At 44.1% G+C, this 16,792-nt stretch overlaps 3 protein-coding genes across 3 annotated transcripts; 2 read left to right on the top strand and 1 right to left on the bottom strand.

Moving 5' to 3' along the window:
- The first annotated feature begins 148 nt into the window (after positions 1-148).
- On the top strand, positions 149-8,401 carry LOC109771673 (uncharacterized). The gene is made up of 9 exons (XM_020330371.4): positions 149-792; positions 2,469-2,609; positions 3,446-3,850; positions 4,033-4,137; positions 4,485-4,625; positions 5,054-5,257; positions 5,694-5,780; positions 6,855-6,966; positions 8,013-8,401. The coding sequence occupies exons 1-9, from the start codon at positions 262-264 to the stop codon at positions 8,054-8,056; spliced, it is 1,770 nt and encodes a 589-aa protein (XP_020185960.1). The 5' UTR covers positions 149-261; the 3' UTR covers positions 8,057-8,401.
- A 2,369-nt stretch (positions 8,402-10,770) lies between these two features.
- Positions 10,771-14,048, bottom strand: LOC109771677 (uncharacterized). Its single transcript, XM_045230793.2, has 3 exons — positions 12,357-14,048; positions 11,977-12,217; positions 10,771-11,160 (listed from the first exon to the last, which is right to left on the bottom strand). Exons 1-3 carry the CDS (start codon positions 13,998-14,000, stop codon positions 10,880-10,882), a joined length of 2,166 nt encoding a protein of 721 aa, XP_045086728.1. The 5' UTR covers positions 14,001-14,048; the 3' UTR covers positions 10,771-10,879.
- Positions 14,049-14,621: 573 nt separating this feature from the next.
- Positions 14,622-16,544, top strand: LOC109771674 (probable F-box protein At4g22165). Its single transcript, XM_020330372.3, has 4 exons — positions 14,622-15,114; positions 15,187-15,385; positions 15,467-15,744; positions 16,501-16,544. The coding sequence occupies exons 1-4, from the start codon at positions 14,622-14,624 to the stop codon at positions 16,542-16,544; spliced, it is 1,014 nt and encodes a 337-aa protein (XP_020185961.3).
- Positions 16,545-16,792: the final 248 nt, after the last annotated feature.

Genomic DNA, 16,792 nt, shown 5'->3' with positions numbered 1-16,792 from the left:
GTAGCAAGCGATGCCCCATGACCCCATGCTGCCCCTGGATTCCCGCCTACACGCTCCAGCTCACGACGACATGTGGACCCACACCCCGACCCCACCAGTCAGAGACACTGTCTTCCACGCCCAGCCCCAGCAGAAGGAAAAAAGCGAGGAAAATTTTACGCGAGCGGCGAGCCCATCGTTCCTTTCACCGTCTCTCTCCACCTTTCCCTCCCTCCCAGATCTCCCCACCCGCCTCTCCCTCGCTCCCCACCTCGCGCTGCAATGGCCGACGAGCCCCTCGACGCGTCGCCGGCGCCCGCGGCCCCCGCCGCGGCGTCGGACTCCGCCCCCTCCCCCGTGCCCGCGCCCACCCCAGCCCCCGCGCCCGCGGCGACCGCGTCCCTTGTCCTCCGGCCGCGGCGGGAGTCGTTCGAGCACGGGCTCCTGCCGATCCCCAAGCTGGTCTTCCCGGAGGGCACGCTCACGCAAACCCTAGCGCAGCTCAGGGCGAAGCTCGCGGCGCCGGGGCCCGGGCGCGTGGGCGCCGCGGCGCTCGCCGAGGCGCTTCAGATCCCCGCCGACCAGGCCGCGCTGGCGCTCGGGACGCTCGCCGCGGTCCTCCCCGGCGACGACGACGGCCCCGCCGCGGACGGCGCGTGGGAGGCCGACCTCCGCGACGTGCTCCTCTTCCTCTACATCCAGTCCTACAAGCGCCTCGTGCCGCGCGCCCACAAGGACTCTCCGTCCGTCGCCGACGTCTGGCCCTCCACCTCCGCCTTCGACGGGTACCTCTCCGCGCTCTCCCCGATCCAGGTCAGGCCCCGATCAATCCCCCCCTTCCCGGCCCGATTGCTTGTGGCATGATTGCTGCGTGTTTGGATTGGGGAGCCCCCGACCGATTACTGTCTGGTACATGGATTTTGTTTCTGTTTGTATAGGGTTAAGAAATGACAACCTGCTGATATATCCATTACTGAAATGACGAGCATGAGAAACATTTGATTTTCCTTTGCTCCTCAGCGTTACTTTGTTAATCAGTAATGCACATGTAGCTCCATTTTTGTGCACTGTATGGCATTGGTGTATGGTAATGTACTCATACTTCTAGCAACCACTCTTTCTAGCTGCTGGGAGTTAGTGGCTAATGGGGTGTTTGATGATTGTCAATGATCAGGGTGATTGTTAGTTACACTGAAGTGTGATATTCCTTGTGCATTTTGGGCCTTTTTCTGTGGTTGATTACACCGTGTTTGCACTATTTGACTGGTAATTACGTTGTACTCCCTCTGTAAAGAAATATAAGAGTACTTCAAAGTATACCTTTCCCAGCTGCAACTTTACACTACTATGCATCTTTTATACTCCACGATCATATCTCTCTTTATAGAAGGCCATTTTGCCCATTGTTGAAATTTTCCATCCAAATGCTGTTTTTCCCGTGAGCTAAGAAGCACCAACATGGGGATACAGACCACGGGGATATGCGATATGGCATTTTCCAGAAACAGCCAACAAGTATGTATAAATAATTGCAAAATGTTGCATGTAATCAAGACAAAAAGATAATTTTAAGATTTGAGATCGAAGTACTACCCCATATCTTGCCTCCCTAGCCAGCAGATAAAATACATCTCACCCAGTGTCTTAGATGGCATTTGTACCTAGCCAGCAATGACAACAGGGGCAGGTGGCGGCAAAGAGGAAAGCCCGCAACGGCCAGCAACAGCTAACAAGAGCAATGCAGATGTGGATGTGAGATACCGGCAGTGTCCTGGTCCTGGCTGTCGCCGCCTCTTCTCCAGGCGCATGGCATCGTCCACTTAGGGCAGGAATATGGGGAGGAGACATTGTTGGCAATTACAGAGGAAGACATGGATGACACTGCCCACCGGACATGGAGTATATGCCGCCTGCCGACGAGCAAGAAGATCCCGGTGATGACGCAGTTGTGGCTCTCGCCTCTTCTCCAGTTCCAGGCTCTCGCACGACTGGGAGAGCCTGGAGGGTGGCTGCTAGAAGCAACTCTACTCTAGGTTTAAGCTCATCATGTGTCCCAGCCGTGTCTTCCAAGTATCCCGACCGCCAGGGCATCACATTATTTTTAAATAAAAACGGAGGGGATACTCAGGGATACGTGTATCCGTACGTATCTCTGTATGGCCGTATCGGTGCTTCAGAGCCCGCGAGGGCCTTTAAAGTGCTGTTTACATGCATCATGCTATCCTCCACTCCAAGTATGCAGTTATCATACGTTGTCCAGAACAAAATTTGAAGGCACTATTTTTCATGACAGTGAGTTATGCAAGCACGGGCTTGTGCTACTGTGCTCCTTTTCCACCATTACTACTCAGTTACAATTACATTTTTCTCCTGTTGCCATTACATGCAAGGCACAACCTGCATTTCTTCTGCCTAGATTAGGCAGAGATCCACAACCTCTACTTTTGTTAATTGTCAAGCAGATACTTACTATTTATCTCATATTGCAGCTTGTACGCAGTAATAGCCGTCGGTTTATGCCTTCGCAAGCAGATGAAGAAGCTCATCAGTTATCTTATTTACAAAAGCATATGGCCAATGTTTTAACTCTTTTGGCAGATTCTGTTGATGGAGAGGGTGATGAATCTATGGTTAGTATCAATTAATCTGTAACAAGTTCCCTTTAAGAAATTCAATATTTTGTGTGACAAAGTTATCACTTTTGTTCTTTGTCAATAACATTAATGCACTCTGATTAATTCCCCTACTAGAAGGTCATCATGTCAAGCTGTAACTTCAGATCTTAAAACAGTGTGTGTAGTAGATGTAGGGCACACTTTTGGATAAAACTGGTATAATACCGGTAATACTTGGTTTTCTGACAAACATACTACATAATACTTGCTTTCCTGACAATAATACTGGTAACTGAATTGAAAAGAAGGCAGAACTACTTTGTGTAACCCCTGTCCAATGCTCATGGCCACTGAAATCAATGAATTAACAATCAAGTAATTAACCCAAGCAGTGCAAGTGCATGCACGTCAAAGGCTAGAAGCCTCATCAAACAAATAAAGGAACTGGAAGGATCACAATTGTGTGGTGAAGACATTTAAGGATGAAAGTAGACAAGATATCCATATTCCTATGTGCAGTTGAGGATAAAGTAACTTGGGTTGGTCATTCTAGTTACACATATGATGGAATATATCTGTAGATTACATTGCAAATGTAACGCACTTTCGATGAATCGGATCTTAGATTGAGGGAAGAACAGAGCTAGTTCATCTTCTCTGCAGTACAAGAGATCTTGATATACACCATCCATGGTTGTGTATGATTGCAGAACAAAATTATCCACATTACTGTCATATAGGAGTAAATGAAATAATCTCGGCCGCATTGCTGTGTGATACTCTTACTCTGAAAACTCCCTAGAGTAGAGTAGTATAGACACTAACTGTCATTTGTATTTCTCTATATGCAGGTACTGACAATGGAGACTTTTGAGCACCTTGGGTTCTTGTTGCAGTTCTCCGAAGGAACTCCTTTAAGCCAAGCTGCTCCATTTTTTGCGAATTCTGATCCAGACATGCCTGCTGCTCCTGTTCCGGCTACTCAAGTTCATGACTGGATTCTGCAGAACATAGCTTCTTCCTTGGAATATACTGCAGAAAAAGCTATAACCAAGGAAAACAATCAACGGAGTGTATCTGATCCTGATGTGGCAATGGCTGATGCTGTCACAAATACAAGAATCCAGAGCAGCTCATCAACTGGTGCTTCTGTGCAAAACAATCCTGGATACTACCGAAATACTTCTTTTGTGGAGGGTATCTCCAAAACTTCTGTTGTCAAACACGGGTCTGATATTAAAGGGCATTCAATAAAGGTACCCATGTATTAGTTTTTAGTAATGTAAATTGATATCAAGGTTACTGAAGACGATTTGCTCTGTGATTCATATCTCGGTTGAAGTTTAAGTAACATAAAGTGTCTATTTAAGTAAGGGAATTCCGAAGCTGAGTTTTGCGACCCTTCCTACAATAAAGTTAATTGCTTTTTTTTTTGTAGGTATTGAACTGCCATGATTCTGTTATCTACATCCTAGCCCCTCTCAAATATGCTACGGTGTATGGATGTTCTGACACAACTGTTGTTCTTGGTGCTATTGGCAAGGTATGTATGCAATGTAATTTTACTATCCATATTTCTATTTGAATGCATCAGGCAACATAATGTTATTCATAAGACTATTGTTCTTATATTCCAATGCATAGTTTTCAAGTTCTGCTTTATCCTATATTATGCACATAGAAATTGGTATCTTCAATTACATAGTTTCAAGCCCACGGTTAGAAAAAGCGCTAGGCGTTAATTGTGCGTTTAGCCACCGCCTTGCGTTTTCCTAACCAAAGTGCATGCTTATGCGCAAATGTGCACATTAAGCGCTAGGCTTTTTTTTGCTATCTCCTATGTGCGTCTTTTTAAATATGTCCAAGCCTAATATTGTTTCATGCTGTCAGGTGGTAAAAGTTGAGCATTGTGAACGTGTGCAAATAGTTGCGGCTTCTAAAAGAATTTGTATTGCCAATTGTCGAGAATGTATCTTCTACTTGGGAGTAAATCACCAACCACTTATCGTGGGGGACAACCATAAATTACAAGTGAGTATATGTTTATCCAATTATTATTTTCATCTGATGAAGTGTACACTACCGCATATCCTTGTTATAGAAGACAAAAAAACTATATGAACAGTGGGATTCAATTATTATTTTCATCTGATGAAGTGTACACTACCGCATATCCTTGTTATAAAAGACAAAAAGCTGTATGAACAGTGGGATCAAATTTTGGAAGCATTTAGATATATACGAGGCACAATATGTTATGTTTTCTCCATTCCTGGACATTTGGAGATCAAAGAGGCATCCTTTGGAACACTCGTGAAGTTTTAAAGTCAATCCTACCAAATGTAGAAGACTAGCATTTATCCTGCTAAATTATAACAGCAAAAGTTGATAATGGGCCTGTATTATTTGATATTTACTGCACATTTCAACAACAATTTTCTTACCTCTTGTTTTAACAGGTTGCTCCATTTAATACTTATTATCCACAACTTGGGGAGCATTTGGCACAAGTTGGTGTGGACCCTAACGTCAACAAGTGGGATCAACCTTTTGTGCTGGGAGTTGTTGATCCACACGATTCATTATCTCATCCTGCAGGGGTTTCTGATGTCCAAGCTGAGTCTGCCACTTGTCTAGATCCTGATCTATTCACAGACTTCTTGGTATGGAAATATGTTATTTACCTAGATGATTGCAGCTTAAATAAAGATAAACTAATGAACTCCATGAAAATATTTGGTTGTTTTGCCGAGCAGATCTCAGTTCTCAATCTATTGGTGTATGTCAACTTGTTGTATCTGATGCGTCCACATTAACCTTATTATTTCCTTGTCCGTGGCAGTTGTAGTACTAACTGAGACATCATTTTGACATTCTCAGTTGTAACTAGTTGTCACTTGGCAACAGTGAATAACCTGATGCTGGAACTTGATATATTATTTAAGATTCACAATGTTATTTTTTCCATGGTTTCTGACCAGCCAAATATTATTTTTATTGGTTGTGCTGTAGTAATGTAGAATTCATCATGCAATACATTTTACACTGTTAATCTTCTCTGTAATTTTTTTTGACTGTTTGGCTAATATCTTTCTGCAGATTCCTAGTTGGTTTGAGGCAGAAGGTCCTACCAAGTACAATCCATTTACGTTACCTGAAGTTTACTGGGCATCACAGAGGAAAAAGGTACACCTGCAATCCAAATTCATTTTTGCATCATTTACTCGTTAGTCATTACAAACTAGGACAGTTATCTTGGACATACTTGCACACAATTGTGGGATTCGATTAAAGCAGGCACATACTGTTTATTAGATTACAGTATTTATATAGTGGAACGTGGTGCTTGAGTATGTCTGGAGCAGGAAGGATCCGAAGTTGTTGTAGGAATTAGTCTAGATTACCCTGAACTTTTGGGGTTCGGTCACTTAACCCCCTGAACTAAATAACCAGATATTTAGAAGCTCCACAATTGGAGCAAGATTACGTGGATCGGTTCTGCCATTAAAAATACCACAACCAGCCCTTCCACTTGTCAGCTCTCTCCTAAAAACTGGCCACAGCTGGAAAATTATTCACTCCAATTCTCTCAACTCTCCCCAACTCACTGCTCTTGCTAGTGGCCAGAGGCAGAAGTCCCCAATTGAACCCTTAACTCTTAGAAAAGTTTGCTTTTCAACAATAAACTCTAAAATCGTTTCGGATTGCACAATTAACATTTTCATTTGAAAATATCTATTTAGTATGATGATTAGGCTTGCAAAGTTTACGTTACCTACACCACTCTACGCTATCTTGAAGTAAACCAGGCTAGGGGGTTATTTTCTCTGGTTTGGAGCTGTAGGGGCTAGAATACCCTGTTTCTCAGATTATGGGGTTAAGGCTGTAGCATTGATATTAAGGGAGTAACTTGGACTTATTTCTTGAATGTAAATATGTAATATTAATTTAGTAAGGGTATATATATGTCAAAACCGTTGCCCTTTCCTCAACCACCAATGTTATTTGAATCATTGCTGATTCAGACAAGCACAATGAGCTGAAAGATTGAAATGAATATGTATTTCCTGGTAGGGTTATGAGGTGCTGGCTTGGACTTGGTGAGTCCAATGTTGTTGGGAACAGTGTGATTAGTTCACTCTCTTGTTATTGTCTGCTGCTCATTATGTAATAACATACTGATATGTTAATGAGTGTATTTCACATATTCTAATATCTTATATATTTCTAAAATTTGGCTTCCTTGCTGCACTTCTTCAGAATGCTTCCCTGGAAGACATTCAAAAGAATATACGAGAGCTGGAGCTTGATGATAACCGAAAAAAAGAATTGGCATGTGCCCTTCATGCTCAATTCAAGGACTGGCTATATGGTAATTTATTCCTTCATTGATATTACTGTGATGATAGATTAATGTGCATATTTGGTTTCTTTCGTACTTGTCTCCTACCAGCTTTTGACTTGACGCCCTCTCTTTTCCTTGAGTCCATGATACTGTAATTGGCTATCTCATGGCAATCCGTGAGAACTTGATTTTCGTGCAATATCTGTTCTAGTTAGTTAGTGGTCATTGAAAAATGATCTTACATTGTGCATTATGGTGGTTAATTATGACTTCAAGCAACGATCTGGCACTGCCTTATCTGGAGTAATTACCATTGATTTCTACTCCCTCCGTTTTTATTTACTTCGCATATTAGCTTTCAAACTTTCTAAATTTTGACCAAGTTCATACAGAAAACAATTAACATCCACGATACCAAGTCAATACCATTAGAATCATCATTCAATATATTTTCATACCATATATATTTTTTGTTGTGAAAGTTTAGATTGTTATCGATAAATTTGGTCAAACTTTATAAAGTTTGACTTAGGTCAAAGCTAATATGCGGAGTAAATAAAAATGGAGGGAGTACATATGTGTTTGAAACTGCACATAATGTAGTCATCTTTGTTTTTCTATTAATAATATTCTACTGACGGTAACCACTTTCTAGAGAACAACTGATGCTCTACTGCTAAAATAAAACAAATTTAAAAAATGGTTCTTAATCCCTGTTTAGGATTCAGGATTAGTCAAGTTCGTAATTTGGGAGACTTGGACAGGACTAATGCACTTTTGATGCTTGCCATGGTTAGTCCTGGTTGCTTTGTTCTTCATTCCTGAAGTGATATTTACAATATTTAATACAGTGATGAGAATGTGCTTCTTGGTTCTTTCTTTCATTTGAGTCATAAATTGACCAAATGAATTTGTATTTGTTACCGAAGTAGCAAACTCAACTATATGACTACCTGGTCCTTATATCTTCAGTTTCCACCATCGGACTTCTTTTCACTGCAAAAATCGTTTCCTTTGCTCTTGAAATGAACTGTTGGGAGTTAACAATTAGGTGTTTTAAATCTTGTGTCCAGCTTCAGGAAATATCCGCCAGCTTTACTGTTTGCAAGGCGAATAAGCATATATGATCTTCATCTGTAAGTGCTTAGGCGCACCTGTGAAGATTGTGCATCCTTTGCCCGGTCCCCTTCCATAGTCCAGTCCTGTCCATCCGACCGCATCGTCCACGCTGACTTCTCGTCGACTGAGCTGATTCAACCATGTAGTGTTTGTCAATGTAAAAGAAATAATGTACTGCCCATTTTGTCTATTAATTTTGATCGGCTTCCCCTTGTGTTGGTTGTGGTTGGTGCAAGGATCCAAATGGGGGTTTGGTAGTTTCATATTTATATCCTTTGTAACATATACGACCATGAAAGCGGTTACTCGATTCTTTAGTGGAAATAAACATTTTTTTTGCTCATCAGTTTGGCCTATTTCTATTTATACTGTAAATGCACTCTTCAAGATTGGTGGTGTACTGAGTAAGTCGTACGCAAACGTGTTGGCTGTGTATGTTTTGCCCAAAACTTCTAAAATAGTTAATCACACCAGGCTACATGTTAACGAGTTATATGCTAATTTATAGAGCGCTATCAAATACACCCTATGTTCCTAAATATAAGACGATTTGGCAGTTCAAAATTGCGTCTTACATTTATGAACAAAGTGTGTACTTTATTAGACCAAAGTTGACATCAAGATCTCCATGAATTAAAATATCCATGTGCCATCCTCTCCGGTCAGAATGATGTCCCCGATTTGCATAGCCTGTAGTATGTCCTATTTAAATGGCCTTACTAGAGCTTCACAACCTTCATTGTTGTTTGTAATGCGTGCACCGGCGGACCCACACAACAATAGCTTTCATGTGTGACGCTGCCGAAGTAGCAAAGTAGCCACACGACCAAAATCTCTTTTCCTTCACAGAGATGAGATTGATGAAAACAGCAAATTGATGAGATTAGAAAATGCCATGTGTATATAGATGCTGATGTGGGAAAAGGAGACACCGAGAATTCAAGTTAACGGTCCATGAAATATTATATCAACTGGCGTCCTCAGGGTTGCACTAGTAGTACATGAAGCGCCGCTTGGTGGGCGCATGGTTGCAGTAGTATTCCGCCAAATCGTGCTTACTGGGTGAATGGATCTCTTTGTGAGTGTATTCTACACCGTGAATGCAATCTCACAGGATATGCTTGCAGCCCAACAATTCAAATACGAGATAACCGGATGTTCAACAAGTTTTTCAAAATCATCGACTCCAAATTCAACGATACTATAGTCGTCAGAACCGACATATATGGTCCCACACATGCTGCCATTGAGCTTCATCCAACAATGAATGTACGTGAATGGTCTGCCCTTGGTCCTGTAGTACATCGTGGCGACACGTGCAAGTTACACAACGTGCAGAGCAACCTTTAGTGACTGAATGAATTTACCAACATATATAGCAACAAGCAAAACTTGCGATCTCTACGTTGACGCCCGCAATGGCCACATTGCCTCCACTCGTTCAACCGCGCCGCAAAACTGCATGATAGAGTTGCAGATGATGTACTACCGATGTGTAAGCGCCTTCACATTTTGTTCATGGACGACGTGCATGTCAAAGGGCGCGAAGTTCTTTCGGTCATGAAGCAGAGCATGCAAGCTTTGCCAAAAGGCCGGGCCCTTGTTTATGCCTACAAAGTTCAAAGCCTGCAGATACGGCCAACCACGCATCACCACTGTTCAAAAAAGCGCTATTAGGCGCTCGCCTAGGCGTGCTTAAGCGCTGGGTGTTGGCATAGCACCTCGCTTTGGCCCTAGGCACTCAAAAAAGCGGCCGGCAAGGTCCTCCGGCGAGAAATCAGCCTCTCCGCACAAGGAATCATGTTGCTCAGGCGAGAAATCAGTCTCCCCGGCGAGGGATAGAGGAGGAGGGAGAGAGGCAACCTCGTGCAGCAAGACACAGAGGACGAGGGAGGGGGAAGGGGGGGGGGGAGGCAGCGTGAGGAGGAAACCTAAATTTCCTATCGACTGCACCAGACGAGAGTTTTAGTAGGAGGATATGAAGATGGGCCCGTGGTTTAATGGGCTAGCCAGCCCATCTAGCTTATTTCTTCACGTTAAGTACGAACACCTAATTGCGCCTAAGCTAGAAAAGCGCAAGTAGGTGCCCAAACGTATAATTAACGCCTAGCGCGTTTTTGAACTTTGCGCATCACACAACAACTCATCCTTGATCACCGAGTACCCCGTCATCGTCTTACTCTAGAAAACAACAAGTAAAAAAAAACCTCAATGGCATTTGACCACACGTGTCAGGCGTGGTGGCCGCCAAGGACGGCGTCTCAAAAGTGTGACTATGGAGGGTACCGCCAAGGACGGCATCTCAAAAGTGTGACTATGGAGGGTACCTGGCTAGTGTCCTGACTGGTCCGGTCCGCCTGGATGCGGGCGGTTTAAGGGTCCGTGTTAAAGATGCCCAAACCTCCTGGATATAAAATTGGAAATGCAATACTGAATACCGTCAACGAAACCAATGCAAATCAGCTAAAGGGCCGTACAAGGGAAATCCAAAACATATCAGAAGATTCTACCATTCTATTATGATTGTGTTGATAAATGATGCTTCCACGTTCAAATATACAACTATAACAAATACTCCCTCCATCCAGAAATACTTGTCTTAGAAATGGTTGCATCTAGACTTATTTTAGTTATAGATAAGTCCCTTTTATCCATTTCTAGGACAAGTATTTCCGGACAGATGGAGTATTCATTTTCAACGACATGTTCGGATAGATGATACACTACCTCACACCTCACATATATCATATTAAACTAATACATTATGTTCCCCTAAAAAAACCCTAATACATTATGTTCCATCATACAAAGAAAAAACATATCAGAAGATTCTACCCTTCCATTCTTTCAACTTCCTAGCCACATTGGAGATAGGGTTCATTTCTGCAAACTTTGAATCCATATTGGGATAAAAATAGATGAAATCTTGTGTCATTGTGGCCATTACATCAGAATGAGAATGACAGGAACTGGTAAGAAGTTCATTCTGAGTGCCATGTTTACCATGAGCCATAAGTTTGAAATCCTCGTAGCGCCCATAGTATGTTTCATCATATGGATGCACAATCTTCGCCCCATTAAACTCACAAGAGAAACATCGAGCTTGCATCAAAATAAACAAAAACAATTAGATTATTAAGTACTTATATGATATCTCTTACAACCACGTTAGAACATCACTGTACATTATCAGTGTTTTTATAATCTGGAAGTTAATTACTATCATCATATCATATACTCCTTCCCTTATGAAATACAGTATATGACATTAAACTGAACTGCTTAAACGTCATATATTTCGTAACGGAGGGAGTACGTCTTAAGAAACATTCTTATCATATAACTATAAAAAGCAGTATACATCTCTGATGTCCAGATCATGACAATAACTATTTGTAGAGAGAAACAGAAAAGAAAATGTAGTTCTATTTGGCCAAGTTCTCTAAAGCTCTATTATCTCTTTATTAATAATGCAGCATCCATGTTAAACCATGTCATCTTTGAAATAAACAGCCATCAGATTGAGTTAATTATAAATCCAAAGCCTTGGGTTATATAAGAGACATGGCAAGTGCGTCCATCTGCTGGCAACTCACATGGGAGATGCTCATCTGCCAAGTTTTACACTCTCATCATGCACAAGGAGGCGCTTAACTAATCATGGCTGCATCCGTCCATCGCTGCAAGTGAGAGTCCACTGACGACATGGTTGCACTGCCAGGTATTTCTATTATTTTCTCTCATAACGTGGCTCCATATAAATGCACTAACAAGAATGTTTAGAAAATTTGCCCACGTGTATTGGCTAATCGACTGTGATAAATTTTCCGTTTGAGTTTTCAGAAAAACAAAATTTAATTCATTGCACAAGCCACCAAATACCAGTGTGTACATGATAAGAGAGAGCTGAGAGCATACCATTATCCATAGAAGAATCCGATACAGGGGTGCACCAGGATGGTCTCTCCTGCCTCTCTTTGATACTATTGCTACATTGAGCAAAGAATAGTTCTGGAGATGCGACAGCAGAATTTGGCGCTGTTGCCAAAAAGTTGATATGGAAGTATTCAAATTGGAATTTCTTGTTAACGAGAGCAACACTTGGTCCGTCTGGTACCCTAGGATTCACACCGCAAATGATATGAAGTTTATAGTGCACCTATATGTAACACAGCAGAAGAGGGCATCCGATAAGGCGATAAGTGAAAGGACTTGAGCAGATGGAAGTAAACTGGTGCACATTATTAGAACTAGAATTCAAAAGCAAGAAAACAAAAAAGAGAAACCAATGCACCAACCCCTTTTTGCTGAGAGTAGTCGCTCAATACCGCCTTGACCTTTCTGACAAAGAAGTTTTGGTCGCGCCTAAACTTTTTCCGAAACTCTGAAATGAAAATTTTCTGGTTCTTGCTCAAGACCTGTGAGCTTGAGGTCACCTGGTTCGGTTGCTGAGCCTGCTCCTCGGACTGGGTAGGTGGAGATTTATGTGGCAGAGCCATGGTGAGGCATTCAACTCCATCGTTGGTAAGTGTGCCCTGCAATAGTGCTAACAACTTGGCAGACTCCATGTTCAACGAAGACGTAGCAAATTTGACCAGCTCATCAGGGTCATCGTGCCATGAAACAACCGCCGCTTGCATATAGGCGTGCTGGTAATTGCCAGGCACATGATGACCATGCTTCTTTACCTCACGGATGGCCTTGTGTACATCCGCACCGCTCCTGAACAAATACCAGATGGCGTCGTGCTCTGTGAGTTCAGGGGCACAGGTGCGAAGGAACGTAACAAGGCCGTAAAGGGAGCAGCACTCGATGCGTGCAAGCATGCGTGTGCATATCATGTCCACCTTGAATTGCAGCTCGAACTTCTGGGGCGTGGGGAACATAGAGCCGTACCAGACGGTGTTGAGGATGATGTTGGAGACAGGATCCCTGGGGCCATAGCAGTATCCACCCCTCAGGAGGCTGCAGTGGTGATGCCTGCGCAGGCCGTCCCGAGGCAGCTTGGCAAGTGCCTCTAGGTAGTGCCCATGGATCTTGCCGAGGAGCAAAAGCTTCAGAGCCAGCGTGTATCTGAATGTCAACTGAGGACCGAGCCTCTTCTTATGTGCCCTACTCCCCTCTGTGGATTCTGATGTCTGCCGGCTTCTCTTTCTCTTTTTATTGTTGTCCTTCTCATTAACACGAAGATGATCCAGTGATATGTTGTTGAGATCCATGCCCGTAGGGCCTTGCCTGAGCAGCTCGGCGAGGCTCTCGAGGGTTGCAGGCGAGAGAGGGTCTTGTCCAGTCAAAAGCATGGAGACATCGCGAGAGGCCATAGTCAGCGACGCTTTCACCAGGACATCTGGTTCAGGATGCCTTGCAGACACAGCAGCACATTCCAGGGCGACCTTGTTGGTAATACTGAACAAATTGCGCCTCTTGTTACGATCTTGCTCAATGAGGCGCACAGCGGTGAGAAGATCGGCCCTGGCCAGGAGCAGGTAGCTCATGTCTTCCCTACTGATGAGGTAGCGGTAGTGGGAGGTGAGGAAGCTGACAAGACCGTCCAGCGACCGCCGCGCGAGGGTCATACCATGCGCATTTAGCCGGGAAAGCGGCACTCTGAAGACAGACTTGTCGTTCGTGTCGGTGATGATCTTGGAGAGGATCCACTCCGACGACGGCGCCTCCACCCCCTCGTCGGATTCGAGCGTCGGCGGAGGGGTGTAGGCGATGGTATTGGCGATGATGTTGGAGACTGGGTCGAGGAAGCCGATGGGCATGCCGGCCTTGAGGAGGCGCGGGACCAGCGAGGGAATCGCCGCTATCGGGAGCAGATCGAGCGCCTCCCTGTAGAAACCATGAATGTAACCAAGCAGATCGCTTATATCCTGCTTCTCATCGGTTAAGACGGAAAGACAACGGTCGCCGATGCGGCGGTCACGCTTGCCATGCATGTCGACTTGCTTTCCTCGCCGGCGGAAGTGCCTTGTTTGTGCGGTTTCTTGTGGGCGTGGGTGGGGATTGGGGAAGGAGGACGGCGGCCGGTAATGTTGGGGGGAAGACGACCTAGCAGTCGCCTAAATTTTTACGGGATTTGTTTCACCGCAGCTCGCAAGGTACCGCAGGACATGTTTTAGGTTTTCCTTATAATACTTTTACGGTACCGATCTGCAAATGCTAAGCATGGGCCTGTCAAATAGGAATAGGATTTGGCGGCGACACCAGCTCGGAGCAGCGTTCTATGCCGTGCTGCGACCGGGGAGGGCACTCCGTTCCATCCGCTCTATAATTCAGTTTGAGCTGCAAAAACGCGGTCATGGCGGCTCCATGGATCTGGACCATGGCTGGTCTCCGATTCAGTAAATAAGCAGTGTTCTGATTCCATCATATCAATCTGGATTAATTAGGGGTTTCTTGGTTTTCTTTTCTTTCCATATCCGGCTCGATCTGGTACACATCCAACTCCAGTTCTTTCCGGATCGAATTGGCGCGGGGTGGGAAGGATCTATAACTAGTCAGAGTTGCAACCCTTGTCGTTCTGATCCACCTGCTGTAAGTCTGTTCATCCATCCACGATGGAAGCTCCAGATCGAGATTGGCCCGAGCTACCAATCGACATATTGTGCGACGTGCTCAAGTTGCTCGAGTGCCCAGACCTCCTCCGATCCGCCGCTGTCTGCTCAATCTGGTACAAGGCCTACTCCGCGCAACGCTGCATCAGTTCTTGTCCTGGACACCAAACACCATGTCTACTCTATTGCACTGAGGCCGCCGGCGGGCTCAGAGCTCTCGGCATGTACAGCCTCTCCGAGCGGAAGGCCTACACCATGCCGCTCCCTGAACTTCCGATCAAGAACTGGATCGGCTCATCGCACGGATGGCTAGTCACTATGGATGACAAGTCTGAGCTGATGCTGCTCAACCCGATCACCAGCAACACTATTGTACTCCCTCCGGTGACAACCATGGAACATGTTAAACCTGTCCTAAACGGCGACGAAGTTCTTGAAAAGTATGAGGTGTTTTACTATGATGGAGAGCTTCCGAGGGTCGTGGAGAAGGACACCAGTATATTTTCTTTGGAGGAGTTTGGTCACATGGTCTAACTAAAGGCGACCTTATCGTGTGATCCATTGGTAGGTGGATGCATCGTCATGCTCATCCACCAGCCTTACGGCCAGCTCTCGTTTGCCAAGGTAGGAGATGATCGCTGGAATTGGCTCACCGTATGTAGCTACTACACAGATTGTGTACACCACGACGGGTGGTTCTATGCAGTTACTGAAGATGGCGCGATCGATGCGTACAATTTACATGAACCGTCTGTCATCCACAAAAGGTTCTTACCCAAAATAATCCAGAGGGTTTCGAAATGTCACGTTGTTCAGGCACAATGGGGAGATGTCCTCCAAATCATCAGGAGGCAGATTCTTAATCCTGATCGTGAACAACCGGGCAGTCGGAAGTGGATCACTGAAATTGAAGTGTACAGGGTTGATTTTGATGAGCAGAAGTGTGTCAACATCACCGGGATAGGGGACTATGCATTGTTCATTGGGAGCAGCACAACGTCTTGTTTAAGCGTGAAGGACTATCCAGACTTGATGCCAAACCATGTCTATTTTACTGACGACGACGAGGCAGCACACATTTTCCGGAAAGATGACCCTCCTGAGGTTGGAATTTACGACATTAAAAGTAATACAACGGTGAATGTGGTTCATCCTGAACTTTGGATGAATTGGTTGCCTCCAATATGGTTGACGCCGAGTCTTGCAAAAACGGGTACGGTTCTACTTGTCCCTTGATATCTATTTTGGAGGATGCTGCTTGTTGTATATCTCAAGCTTTGAGCAGCATTTATTTACGTGTTATATTTTCTAGTGCCCTCCTCATAGAATTTATAGAAATCAACTCCCAACACTAAGACAGTTAAAAGTTTGCCATGTAACATTTTTTCTTTTCTCTTGGAACATCATTATTGCTTCGCATTGGTTTTGATGTGGATTTTTAGTTGTACTTTTTATTGATAAAATTCGCTTGGTTGTGTTGAACTTGCAAAACCTAGTTTTCCTAAGGTTGACATGTTAGGTCATTTGGTCTTTCATGGGTGATAAATGAGCCATTCTCAAAGGTTGTTGTCGCAGTTCCACGAACATCTGAACAGATAAATTATCGCCATCAGGTTGCATCTGCAAATAACAGTAGCTCATGCATACTGATCATCTAATTAAACCTACCTTTGTGGCCAAGTAGGTGGTGAGTTTCATCCATGATAGCAGCACGAGCAGGCTTTGGGGGAGGAAGTTCGTGGATTATCACTTTCATTGCGTCTGTCTGGAAGATTCCTGCGTATGATGTTTCTATTTTCTGTTACTCAAGTCCATTACATTGACATACTGGTCCTAAATAAACTGTAATGCTGCAACTGAGATGCTGCTGATGTGATTGTAGATGATATGGTAGCTGTTTCTGATGTGATTGTAGTGGTGGTTTGATGTTGAGAAGATTCCTGCGTATGATGTTTCTGATATGATGTGTTGTATACAGTAGAGGACGGTACTCTTTCATGGAACAGTCATTGTGATTGTATCATTGGAGCTCTGTGTATCGGAAAGCACAGGCACTGTTGCTGGACCTGCAATATGTTGAATTATTCAGATGATGAAGTAGAGCATCGATTGTAGATAACTTGGTCGGAGAACATAGGTTATATACTTGCAACAGTTTGGTTTGCGCCATCTCC

Source organism: Aegilops tauschii, chromosome 7 (assembly GCF_002575655.3).
Source record: "Aegilops tauschii subsp. strangulata cultivar AL8/78 chromosome 7, Aet v6.0, whole genome shotgun sequence".
NCBI lineage: Eukaryota > Viridiplantae > Streptophyta > Magnoliopsida > Poales > Poaceae > Aegilops > Aegilops tauschii.
The sequence above is the reverse complement of the archived record's forward strand: the minus strand, read 5'-3'. Positions and strand labels throughout refer to the sequence as shown.